The sequence below is a fragment of the Clarias gariepinus genome, chromosome 13, assembly GCF_024256425.1.
Source record: "Clarias gariepinus isolate MV-2021 ecotype Netherlands chromosome 13, CGAR_prim_01v2, whole genome shotgun sequence".
NCBI classification, from domain to species: Eukaryota; Metazoa; Chordata; class Actinopteri; order Siluriformes; family Clariidae; genus Clarias; species Clarias gariepinus.
In genome coordinates, this window is record NC_071112.1 from 33,597,692 (window position 1) to 33,610,734 (window position 13,043).

The 13,043-nt window shown below is 40.3% G+C and overlaps 1 protein-coding gene across 1 annotated transcript in view; it reads left to right on the forward strand.

The window, feature by feature from the left end:
• LOC128535336 (ankyrin-3-like) overlaps positions 1-13,043 on the forward strand; it is a 142,810-nt gene that overhangs the window by 110,798 nt on the left and 18,969 nt on the right. The window contains exon 11 of the mRNA XM_053509207.1: positions 8,551-8,623. Coding sequence (XP_053365182.1) covers positions 8,551-8,623 — 73 coding nt within the window. The remainder of the gene's footprint in view (positions 1-8,550; positions 8,624-13,043) is intronic.

The window sequence follows — 13,043 nt, forward strand, 5'->3', positions numbered from 1 at the left end:
CTGAGTAAACAAATGCAAATGTGCCAGGCCTCACAGGTAATGAGTGGTTTGCACAACATAAGTATCGAGCTGAAGAACTGTAAAAATCTCAGCAGGGATAAATAACACCTCGGAACTTGCACCAGAAAATAAAAAAGGCAGTAATTCTAGTCTTTTAAGGCATATTTACGAGGCCAAATAATTTCATATTGCACAAGAAAAAAAAATTATACTGCACGCTATAGAGATTCTTTATGGCCCTTCTCTACCCGGCACACCGGAGGTAGTTTTCTCATTGGATGCGGAAAAGGCATTTGACCGTGTGGAATGGGATTATAGTTTCTACAGTGGAGAGGTTTGGATTTGGCCGTAAGCTTATATAATAGGTAATACTTTTATATATGTCTCCATTAGCCGTTGTGCGTACTAATGATAGCATATCTGCTTATTTTAAGCTTCAATGCGGCATGAGTTGGGGATGCCCTCTGTCTCTACTTCTGTTTGCAGTTGCAATAGAACCACTTGCTTTAACTCTGAGACAAAGAGCAGATATCAAGTGTATTCAGCGGGAGTATTGGAACATAAGGTTTCCCTTTATGTGAATGACATGATATTATACTTGTTACAACCCCTGACAAACTTACCTAAGTTAGTTACTCTACTTAGAGAGTTTGGCAAAATATCTGGCTATAAAGTTAATATCCAGAAAAGTGAACTATGCCAGTTGGTGATAGGGTCAGTCTGACGTTTTTTAAACTCAGTTCCCTTTAAAATTTGCCATAAATTTTTTTAATACCTTGGAATATAGGTTACACATGACCATAAAGATTTATATGGAACCAATTATTCACTTTTTTTTAATCTAATCTAAAACAAGATCTTGTGCGTTGGGACCACCTCCATCTTTCATTTGGTGGAACAATTAATACAATAAAAATTAGTGTATTGCACAAGTTTTTGTATTTCTTTCAGTGCCTTCGATTATTCTTAACAAAATCGTTCTTCTCCAAATTAAATAATCAGATTTCAACCTTTATTTGGAACAAAAAAACACCAATATTTAAAAGAAGTATACTGCAGAGACTGTGTGCAAAAGTTGGGATGGCACTTCCAAATTTCATGTATTATTATCGGGCAGCCAAAATAAGAGCACTGATGTTCTGGTTAAATAATGACATTAATCCCCCTGTTTGGACAATTATGGATGGAGCTTCAACCAACTGGATATCGTAACATTATATATGGTATACAACAGTGTGAAATATGGAGACTGGTTCACTTGGAGGATTGTACAGTCTTATAGCAAAGACCGTCTGCAGAAAAGACCTTTGATATCACTCCTTCAAACAATTGGGTTGTAACAGTCTGTCGCTAAAAGAGTTGCTCAGAGATGTAACTGTTGCATACAGGGGATAAGACTCCATTCCCCAGCAATGGTGATAGCTTAGCTACCATCCTCCTTTCTCCCACCTTCTGTGCAGTATCCTGGGGAATTCCCAGAACTGAGGTGGCCTTCTTAATCAGTTTGTCCAGTATCTTCCTGTCTGCAGTAGAGATGCTGCTGCACCAACAGACCACTCAATAGAAGATGGCTGACACCACCACAGAATCAAACAAGGTCTTAGTCCAGAAGATCTTAGTCTCCTCAACAGAAAGAGTCTGCTCTGCCTTTTTTTGTAGATTGCATCTGTGTTGTCTGTCTAGTCCAGTTTGCTGTTTAGATGAACACCCAGGTATTTATGAGTCCACTCTCTTGAATGAGTCCACTTTCCCTGAATGTTCACTGGTGATAGAGAAGTGTGTTTGTGCCTGCGGAGATCCACCACCAGTTCTTTTGTCTTCCCCGCATTTAGCTGAAGGCAGTTCTGTTGGCACCAATCTACAAAGTTCTGAGTCAGTCCTCTGTACTCCCTGTCATCTTCTGTGATCAGGCCAACGATGGTAGAGTCGTCAGAGAACTTCTGCAGGTGACTGGTTGCTGAACTGAACATAAAGTCTGCAGTGTACACAGTGAAGAGGAATGAAGCCAGGACCGTTCCCTGCTGAACTCACAGTCACGGGTCCTCACATACTGTGGTCGGTCTGTGAGATAATCCAAAATCCAGATAGACAGATGATGGTCCACTCCCATGTACTCTTAGTACACAGCTATTTTTTTTTTCTCTGGCCGATGATTTCTTCATCGGCCAGAGAAAAGCCTTTCTTTCCTGCGATTTTCGAAGCACCAGGTCCATTACCGCCATGGCCAGAGTCACCTCGCAATGAGCTTATGCCGCCATGAAAAATGGCCAGGCAAACACCAGGGGCCTTTGGGCAGACCACAAATGAACTGAAGCTGCTGTACTACCCATATGCTGGGTGAAAGTGAACCTCTGTGTACCACGTGCAGACAGATGGCTTTGTTGAGAGATTCAACCGAATGGTAAAAAGGATGTTGCGGAAAACAAGTGGTCGCGGGTCAAACTGTGATCAGCTTATTTCACATGTTCTTTTTTTGGTGAGAGAAGCTCCCCAAGCCTTCACCAGTTTAATATTTTAAAGATTTGCAAAAACAATATTAATTGTGTTCTCCCAACTGGTAATCAACACATGCAATAAGCCTAGGCTGAGCCTACAATCTTCCCATGCAGCCCTGGAATTTCCAGCGCAGCAACCAAGTAATCCTTCTTCTCCCCAGTGCCACCTGTAATTTCCTGGCCAGCTGGCAAAGACCTTTCATCCTAGTGGAAAGAGTAAAACCTGTAAAATACAGACTGCAGCAGCTGGGTAAAAGCAAAAGCACCGAGCTGTATAATATTAATCTGTTAAAAAGGTAATGTTGCCATGCAACTCAGCTCTTGCCTCACTTTCATCTGCCGAAAGTCCCAGTTCATCTCGACCTTAGGCCTCACTAAGGGCTATTGACAGGTGGGCTTTACACTCTGGGCTAAAGAGCAGATAGCATTTAGCACCGACCAGGGCCACGGGCAATACTAAGTCTCTGTTTTGGTCTGCACAGTGCCCCTGCTACTTTCCAGCTGATGGACATCATCTTGCGTCTGCTTATCTTGATGATGTCATCATTTACACAAGCAGCTGGAAGGATCATCTTAAAGGTATTGGAAGAGATGCAGAAGTCTGGGCTCACAGTAACCCCAAAAAAGTGTAACTGACTGTGACACAATACCACAGGTACAAGATCAGACGCGATTTGACAAAACTGCAGAAAAAGAAAGTGAAGGTCGTCCAATTCTACCCATAACTCAACACAAAAAGACAGATGCCTTTCTGGAACTTATAAACTATTATTGCTATTTTGTCCCATGTTTTTCTTCTATGACAGCACCCCCCTCTTACCCCCTAAAAAAGGGCCTTCTTGGAGAAGGTGTGCTGGACAGAGAGAGAGGAAAAATCATTTTAGCATATAGTGGCCCAACTCACCAGTTTCCCTGTGCTTCAGAACCCCAGCTTGGACCACCTATTCCTAGTCCATATGGATCCCTCTGAGACTGGGCTTGGGCCTGGACTGTCTTAAGAATTCAACGGTGAAGAACACCACATAGTGTACATGAGTAAAAAGCCATCAGACACTAAACAGAAATACTAGAGAATACTATAGAGAGGGAATGCCTTGCCATTAAGTGGACAATAGAAGAGCTTAAATACTATCTAGAAGGATGACACTTCACTTTGGTTACTAACCATGCTCCTCTACAGTGGCTGGCAAGAGACACTAACCCTCGAATAACACATTGGTTTTTCCACACTGAAGAATCTTTTGTTTTCCGTGGTTCACAGAAGCAGATAGCAAAACAGAAATGCAGATGAACATTATGCTATGTTTTCCTCACCTTGTGTGAGCTTAAAGCTGAAGGAGGTTCTGTGGTGGCGGGCTTTAAGCCAGTTCATGCACATATCGGACAACTCCTCACTTAAACCTGTTAATGGCAGCACACAGAGCATATGCATCTTGAGCCATCTGGAGATGTCGCCAGGTTTAGTAGACAAAAGGCAACCCTGCTAAAATCCAGAGAAGGACCAGCTTCAGCTAGATTCTGCTTCATGATGGCTTGGAGCTACACATGCTGCTCCTGTGTTCCCAGTGATCCAGACCCCATCTGCCTTTTGCACCTCTTCAATCATCCCTGTGCTGAACTGACCTTTATGTTAATTTAAATAACTTTTTTTATATTGAACTTTCTGCTGCATAACACACATGATGTTTTATAATTTCTACCCGTTATCACCCAAATGAGGATGGGTTCCCTGTTGAGTCTGGTTCCTCTTAAGGTTTCTTCCTATTGCCAGGGAGTTTCTCCTTGCCACTGTCGATGTCACCCTTGACTTGCTCGTGTCATTGTTATCTAGATCTGTTATCATATTTTTCTCACACATACACACTTCCATAAATTTTCTTTTCGAATTTTCTTGAAGCTGCTTTGAGACAATAACCATTGTTTAAAAGTCCTTGTCAAGAACTAACCTGAGGTGACCAGAAGACATAGCTTTAGCGGTTAGCCCTGTGTAGCGTGACTGGTAAACCCAAACGCGGAGTGACACGAATAGGCAGGATAATCACGCAGTTAGTCTAATGACTCTCACGATTGGGGAGTAAGGGAAAGACACAATCTAACCCGCGTCCTATAAAAACACACTCGGTAAGAAAGCTAAGCCAAGAAAGTGAGTACTCACAGTTTGATGACCGTAGCCGAGGTAACATCGGGCAACTCAATGACTGAGCGTTGTACTGTGGTTTGTTTACTCCTTTTATACTTCCTGGTTCGCGACCGCATTACTTCCGGGTCCAAGTGCCGGTCGCGTCTTGAGTGTTCATGACAGTGCTATATAAGTAAAATTGAATTGAATTAAATTGAATTTAATATGGCACACATCATTAGGCTTTGTATGTGAGAAAAGGTACAGGGTGTTCTCACTTGTTCGGGACAAACTTCGCCTAAAAGAAACCTGCTAGCCATACACCCTCATGTGTGCCCCACCACCTTTGCCTCTAAAGCGTCTCCTGCTTCATGCAACTGGTCCCGCCTGTTCGGCACACTGTGCAGCGAACCTGAACCGAGCTACACCCCGTGGACCTGCGCCCCAGTCCTTCTTGCCTCCACTACACTGTTATAGCTTCAGATAGTGCACCTGAGTAATGTTTGCATTCAAGAAATGGCAGGTAAATCGATGGAATACAGTTCTAAATCCCTGCTGTCACAGCTTTGCTAGCACACCAGCTTGATTCCCTCATCTGCTAGACTAGGCATGCCAGCATTCAAAAAACTTCTCTTTTTCTGTTGCAAACAGTTGCCAATGCCAGCTTCCTATATTGGCTTTTTAGTCGAGCAGAAATATGGGCTAATGTTTGAGTTGCCAAGGGACTCTTTTTAGACCTTGCCTGGGGAGCTTTGAGAAAATGACAGAGGGCATTAAACAACAGTTCCCCATACAGTGATGTACTCAGATATTTTTTTAGAGGGGTTAAGACCGGTCAGAGTGGCAAAGTCTCATGGGTAACGCCAAAAATATGGGTCTCCACACCATGCTCCAAATAAAGGGCTAACTGTACAGACCACCAGGGTGAGTCGACTAGTATTGCACCCTGTACCACTTTCGAGTGGAAGTCGAGGAAAAGAATTTTAAAAAATGGCCAACTTTCTTTTTGTGAAATCACAAAATTTGTTATATTTGTAACATTGGCAACTTCAGTTAATCAAGTGGAATAAGAATATTAAGTGATGAGCAAATGTACAAACTTGATAATTATAGTGCCACATAAAGGCGATTTTAGACAAACCTTGAAGACCATTTGTTTGAGATATTTGTGTTAAATATACTAGCTGGTAACTAGCTGGTCTTATGATGCTGTTTGGCAAATTATGTGGTGATCTAACAGAATTTGTAGGAGAAGTGTAATAAACTATTTTTTTAATCTTTAACCTTAGCTTTATTATTTTTTTTTAGAAATGAAAAATTTGACAGGAAAGCGAAATCTTGCACATTTAAGGGAAACAATGTTTATAGACCCAATATAAACAACAAACAATAAGAGTCTTATGAGTTGTCTTTACATTGTGCCAATATGAGTTATTAACAACAAGAGCGTTCCTGTATTTAGGAAGCACTACACTGTATGTCTTGGCTTGAGAATATTCGAATTAGAAGCAAAAATTTTGGCTAGATTTTATTTCACCATGTGAAGCATATTTTTGTTTTCGTGCATTTCTGGTAGCTGGTCCAAAAAACAAAACTATATTACACTGTATTTTATGAAACAGACACTGCAGTTCACAAGATAAGACTATATACAACATATTTTGGTGTGTATGTGAATATGAATAGACTCGTGATGGGAAGTTTGGATCATTTTGGACTTTATTTTTTTAGTTATTATTATTATTATTATAATTATTATTATTTTTAAATCAGAAATAAAAACAAAATGTTACAATTTAAATAAACAGACCCCCAAAATGTCTACATGCACAAATTTTGGCTAAAGTTCCAGTAATGAAAATTCGTGGTCATATAAAAGTTGTTCATTCTTTTGAATCTATTGCACTGCATAGCGTCACATGACAAAAGGACGAACGACTTGGATTAGAAGACTCATGAGAAGAACCGCTCAATTGAGTTTCCTGTGTAATGCACTTTATAGCGTCTATGGGAGTCACATGACAAAAGAACGAAAAATTCTGACCAAAGGGTAACTACTCATTTCTGTTTTCTATACATAAACTATGGTGGTTTTGCGGTGCTTTGCACATGCGCGCCCAGTAGCAAATGAACGAAACACTCTGTAAGATTACTCGTTCTTCTGGGTTCGTTAAAGACTCATTCAAAAAGAACAAATCATTTATCCCTGACCCATCACTATTATAGTCCCAAATCCTGTCTACTGTGTGTGTGCGTGTGGGGGTGCGGGAGTATTGTATAGGCCTCACCAGCTTTATGAGTCAATCTGAAGGCACGATGATGAAAAAGCTGTGTCCTGTGATGCTGTCCCTATGGGAGTAATCGAATTATGGTGGAGGGTCCTGATACCACAGCACTTCGTGCAATCATTTAGGTATCCCCGGTAAGGTATCAGGGCCAAAGACAAAGCAAAAACAAACAAAAAAAAAAAAAGCACGCAAAAAGAACTGGCGAGAGAGAGAAGGGTAAGGGTTAGGGTTAGGCAAAAGTCAAGAGCCCGTCATTCAGGGCTCTAAGGGACTGGGATTCAGAGAGCCCGTTTGGATGCGCTCATCGATTTCGGGGGTCCAGGAAATTTAATTGTTGGGAGGATAGTAGCATTCCAGCTCCCTTCCACCATCTTTTTGGTCTCCCTGGGTGGGCAGCCAATTAATTTGGGGTGCGTTACGCAAAGGATGGCCCCAGTCATACTACAGCTCGGACATCATTCCGAGCATGTCGACATACCAGCGTTTCTGGTAGCCTGGGTGTCAGAGCAAAGATTAGTGCTGGGGTTTCCCTGGTTACAACGTTACAACCCTCGCATCAACTGGCCGACCCGCTGTTCCAGCACCTGCTGCCCTAGCACCCCTTATTACCGCCCCTCAGGTCTTCTGGGATACAAAACCCCATTGAAGGCCCACCAAACAGGTTTAAACCTCGCACCTTACTTTCCCTCATGCACCCACCCATGGTGACGGAGAATTTGTGCTTGGATAGTGAATTCAGTAATAAGTTTAGTCTGAACTTTAAATGAGAATAAAGTGTCCATTGTAGTATCACTGTGAAAATTAATTGAGAGCTATTGGCCCCTAAATTTCCTACAAAAAAGTCAAATAAAAACTTAACAAAAAGTATATATAAAAAAACTCAGACGCAAATGGCACTATTATACATCACATTACTAGGCACATGATACTGTCTTTCTGTCTTATGGTTTTAATGCAGTATATCTGTGTTGGTTTTGGCTTTGTAGTGGTTGATATCTCTTTGTGCCTTTTTCTATTTCCTCTTCTTTGTTCCCCTTGATTCTCAATTTTTCCCTCTGATGTTGTTTTACTACATCCATCTTAACATGCAGTTGTAACACAGGCCTGTAACTTTTCTACTATATACCCTTAAATTCTTTTAATGCATCATGGAAAATGTAGAAGATGGAAAGAGAACCTGATAATAAGGTAAATATGCTCTTATCTAGAACTGTTTGAATAATTTATCTATATTCCTTTGCTGTTAGTTATCTTCAGCTTATGGAACGAATACAGTCCTTTACTATTTTCCTTTCCATTCTCCATCCTCTATATTTAGTTATTTGTCTTCCAATCTACAGTTGTATTCGCTGATGTAAAGTGTGACATATTTATTGACATTGTTTAGACCACAGACATGTAAAGTTATGGCAGGTATGTGAAGACACTGAACTATGTGCTATTGTGACATCTCACACTTATTTAATAAACTCCACAGCATGTAGTATAGCTTTCCACAAAAAAGGTAAATTTGCACTTGGAAACTTCAAAATACAGTATATACAAAGTGCAAATATAATTACATAATTTAAAACTAAAATACATTAAAATGCTTTTACGTTTTATTAACATTAATTATGGATTTTTTACATTATGTTTACAGAATGACAAAAATCAACGTCATATCATTGCTTCATTAGCATTACGACAACGCTTCAACAGTTTGTGTGATCCCACATCCAGTAAGTCCTAATTTTCTGTCTAAAATTCCACTTCAAGAAATCTATTAACTGTTTTCTAGTAAATTAAAATGATTTGGTTCAAATGGGGAAAATCCTTTAAATAAGCCTTTATTGGGAACATTATACTAATACTAAATATGCTCAGTTGTTTATGGTATTGATATCACAAGAAGTTACATACAATTTTTAGATACCAAACTGAGATTCTGTATTCTTAAGTTTAGGAAAGGATGTTCTTTTGGATCTAAATCCAGTGACGTAGAAGGCTACAAAGAAATACTAAAATCAATGCCATGTTTAACATTGCCATAAAACCAGTTTCCTTTGTGACAATTTGCATTATCAAATTGAAAATTGCCACAATATGAGCAAATTGTAAACATTAAGGAATAGACATGTTAAGCAACAATTTCTAAATATGCTGTAGCGTTCATGTGATGATTTATTTGTATTAACAGGCTCAAGTGCCAGGAAAACATTTCGCACATCATTATACCACCTATTTAAGAATTTTACTATAAACTATTGTAGTATACTGTAATATATATTATAATTACTCTAGTATACTGTAGTAATCTACGGGAAAATTTCCATGATATACATTAGTGTAAACTTTGTTTTTGTGCTGAGTCAAATAGCAAAAATGTTGGTGCACACAAAACCTGTTTAATTAAAAAGGTTTTAAAGATGATGAAAAACATCATATATATGCAATACAAAAAGAAAAGCATTATGAGCAATACCAAAAAGTTTATAGTATCTTCAGTGTAATGCAGATCAGAATGTTATACATGTATTAACAGCCCCCCCAAAATGACAAACATAAACCAAATCAAGTATGCATTAAAGCTCTGAACATTAAAAGTTCAAAAGGGTCAAAAGAGTTTACCCCTGACATGGTAAGTCAATTTCATATAACTCCACCTAGCTGTAATGGCCAACATAACCCTACCTAACAACATTTTTTTTTAGTCCATCAACAAAGTTTTTTAAATGTGCTGGTAGTCTTCTTAGCCATCATGTTTGTTCCCCCGGCAGCACTGGATCCCTGTATCTCTGACTTACAGTAGGAGCCATGTCAAACAACCGCCAAAACATGACCAAGTTTGTGCATGACCAGTTCACGGAATGTAATCCCCTGCGATAACGCAGTTAACAACGAAGTTAACCCATAAACGCACCATGCACTCACCAATAAGATGATTGCAATGCTGTAGAATCCCGCCAGGTGGAGCATTCACTGCTTCAGTTAACTGCAGTGTCCATGCAGCCTTATACAGTATGTTCTTATACAGGCAGTCCTTGCATTGTCAACATAATTTCATAAATAGATGATATGGTAAAAAAAATAATAATAATAACAAACGATTAATAAAACTGATTTTTTAAATCACTCAATACACAATCCATGATGCTTATGCTATTTTAAATAAATAAATAACTAAATAAAACTAGTTGTAATATTTTTCAAGATATCCTTAATAATCCTTAAAGACACAGTAACATCTGTAATTTATTTATACTGATAGTTGTAGGTCAGTGGCGGCTACTGGTCTGTCAAATAGGGGAAGCTCATTTTCGGCCTACATCATCAAAATGTCTATTTTTTAAAAAGTAAATTCTGCCAAATTTCAAGAAAATGGTCTGTGACCCTGTCGTACCAATAAGGCGTCTTTTTCAGTGACTTGATCAGTGTCCTCTCAATGGCCAGCAGAGCTAGGCTCCTTAAACGGTCTTGGCCCATTGTGTTTCGGGTGTAGGACTTGAGCCGCTTTAAACAGGAGAAGCTCCTTTCTACACCTGCAGATGTAGCTCCAATTGTTGCCACTAATGAGAACAGTTTGTAAAGCTGAGGCATTGCACTGTCCAACTCCATGTCTTTAAGGAACACCAAGTAATCACACAGCTTTCCCCTGTTACCCTGCAAGTCCTGATCTGAATACAGGACTTGAAGTTCTGACCTCAGTCTCCCTGAATCAAAGTGATGGCTATAACTTTTCAGGACACTTTGGAAGGCCTCCTCTGGAAATACTTGTCTCATGTCATCAAATTTCTCTGGATTGGCTAATTCTAAGAAGAGCATGCTTTTCAAATTTGAGAAACGTCAAGGAATCTGCTCCAAGATTTTATCAAAGATGGCCATGTACAGATTTCTGTATCGCTCTTAGGGATTCTGTAATTGGGTCAGACGGCGCTTTCTCATGGGCTCATCTCGTGGGTCTGATGTGAGATCTGCTGTTTTGGCATAAAAGGCTTGGAAAGCCCCCTCTGACCTCTTCTCTTTGACAAATGCAAGAAGAGATTCAATTCCTTTCTTGCAGTAAAGAACATCCATCGCCCTCTGCTGGACAATATCAAAGACCACATCAGTCTCAGAGAAGATTTGTTCATATGTGTACAACATGAACACAAACTCAAAATCCTCCAGTTTCCTCACAAAGCCTTTGGCACAATCCAGTGTATCATCATCCATTGTTGTATCTGCAATGATGTTCTCAAATGTCTGCAGGAGGCCATCATAATTGTTTGCCACAGTGCTCACTATCCGTGATGTGTAATTCCATCGAGTAGGAGCGTTTCTGGGCAACCTTGAACAGCCTGCAGACTCCAGAAAAGATGTACTCTTTGTGGATTTTGAAAAAACCATGTCCCCTAAATGACAGCTCCTGCCGGCCAAGCAAGGATGTCACATCAATAAGGCGGTTTAGGAAGGCCCTGTTTTGTTTGACTGTTTCATTATGTTTAGCCACTTGAATGCGAGCACCTTAATTTATTGCATGCTCAACCCTGATCCTTCCCATGCAACTTAATCTTGCACATGCACTCACATGTTCATTGCTCTTTTCATGTCTTTTATATGCCCTGTCAAAGTTAGACAGATCTCCAAACCCCACTGTTGACCAAACACATCCGTGAGATGGTTTCATCAAAAGGCATGGCCAGCAGTAAATTTTATTTGTCACAGCACTTCCAGTCAGCCAGCTAACTTTGTCATACCAGGAGAGCTGAAAAGACCTGGTATTTTTCCCTATCTTTTCGATCTTAGGTGTTGATCTGCCCTCGTAAGGAACATTTTGGAATGGCTTTGCCAAAATCAGGTCGACAATATTAGCACTGTCTGCCATCATGTGCAGTTTCACCCACGACGCTAGCCTAGCCTACTATATGAATGAATGAATAAACGATCTAAAAAAAATATCAAACTCTGTAAAAGTGAAACAAGGAATGTGGTGTATAATTGTGTGAAATGTATGATAAAAATCAAGCAATTTCACCAAGCAAATATAAAGAAATAGGTTGCAGCAGTTTTTATTTCGACTGAACTTGAGAAATCCGCGATGGGACTGAGCGCGAATAGCTTCAGCGATTCCTTATAGTACAAAATCGCTGTCAGTCAAAAGGAGATGCAATCCTTTGACAGACACTCTAATCATCACGTAGAAGCTTGGAGTCCAGGCCAGCCCACTTCTCATTTGCTTTTCATTCACCCCCAGAGACGCTGAGCGTCCGTGGGCAGGACATAATCGCAGCGTTTATCCAATGACCGTCTAGTTTCAAAGCACTGAAAAAAAAAACGTTCAAAGCAGCCGCATTGAAGTCAAAGGACGCTGGGCAAGAAAGTCAAGTCAGACGACAGGGATCATTAGACCATCTACCTTGCCATGGTCTTCCCTGTGGTGCTGGTAGGAAAGAAGGACGACGTTTCTGTATGGTCTTTTGGGCCCTGAACAGCAAAATACCTCTGTATGGCTTCCCTATGCCCCAGGTCCACAAGATCTTAGAGGCGCTCTATGGGGCAACTGTGTTTAGCTCGTTAGATCTGCATTGTGGATATTGAAAGGTGGAAAGGCATCCAGACAGCATCCCTAAAACAGCTTTTGTGACTAAAAACAAACAAAACGAATTTATCCGTCTTCCATTCGGCCTGAGAAAGGCAGGAGGGACCTTTTAGAGGCTTAGGACCTACATTCTAGCAAAAGCCATCGGGAAGTGTTAATTTGTTTACAAAGATGACGTTGTTTGATGTAATAAGACATCATTACTCACCTTAATCATCTCCAAGTATTTTCACTCCTTGAAGCTGCTGGTCTCACTCTCAACCTAAGTGTAACCTTTGTCAAGCATATCTCTCCTTTCTATGACACGTTATATCTGCTGAAGGCATCAAAACAGAAGAAGCCAAGGTAGCAGCCATTCAACTTACTCTGTTCTCTGCAAACTTTGGGAGCTACAGCGCTTTTTAGGTCTGGCTGGTTGGTATCCCCGTTTTATCCCCCACTTCTCAGAGCATTCTGCTCTTTTACATGCCCTGAAGAAAAAAAGAGCCAAGTGGGTGTGGACATCCGAATGCAAGTCAGCCTGAAGGAGTCAGTTAGTCAGCAGAACATGCCATTAACAGCCCCAGACTTTAACCGCCCCT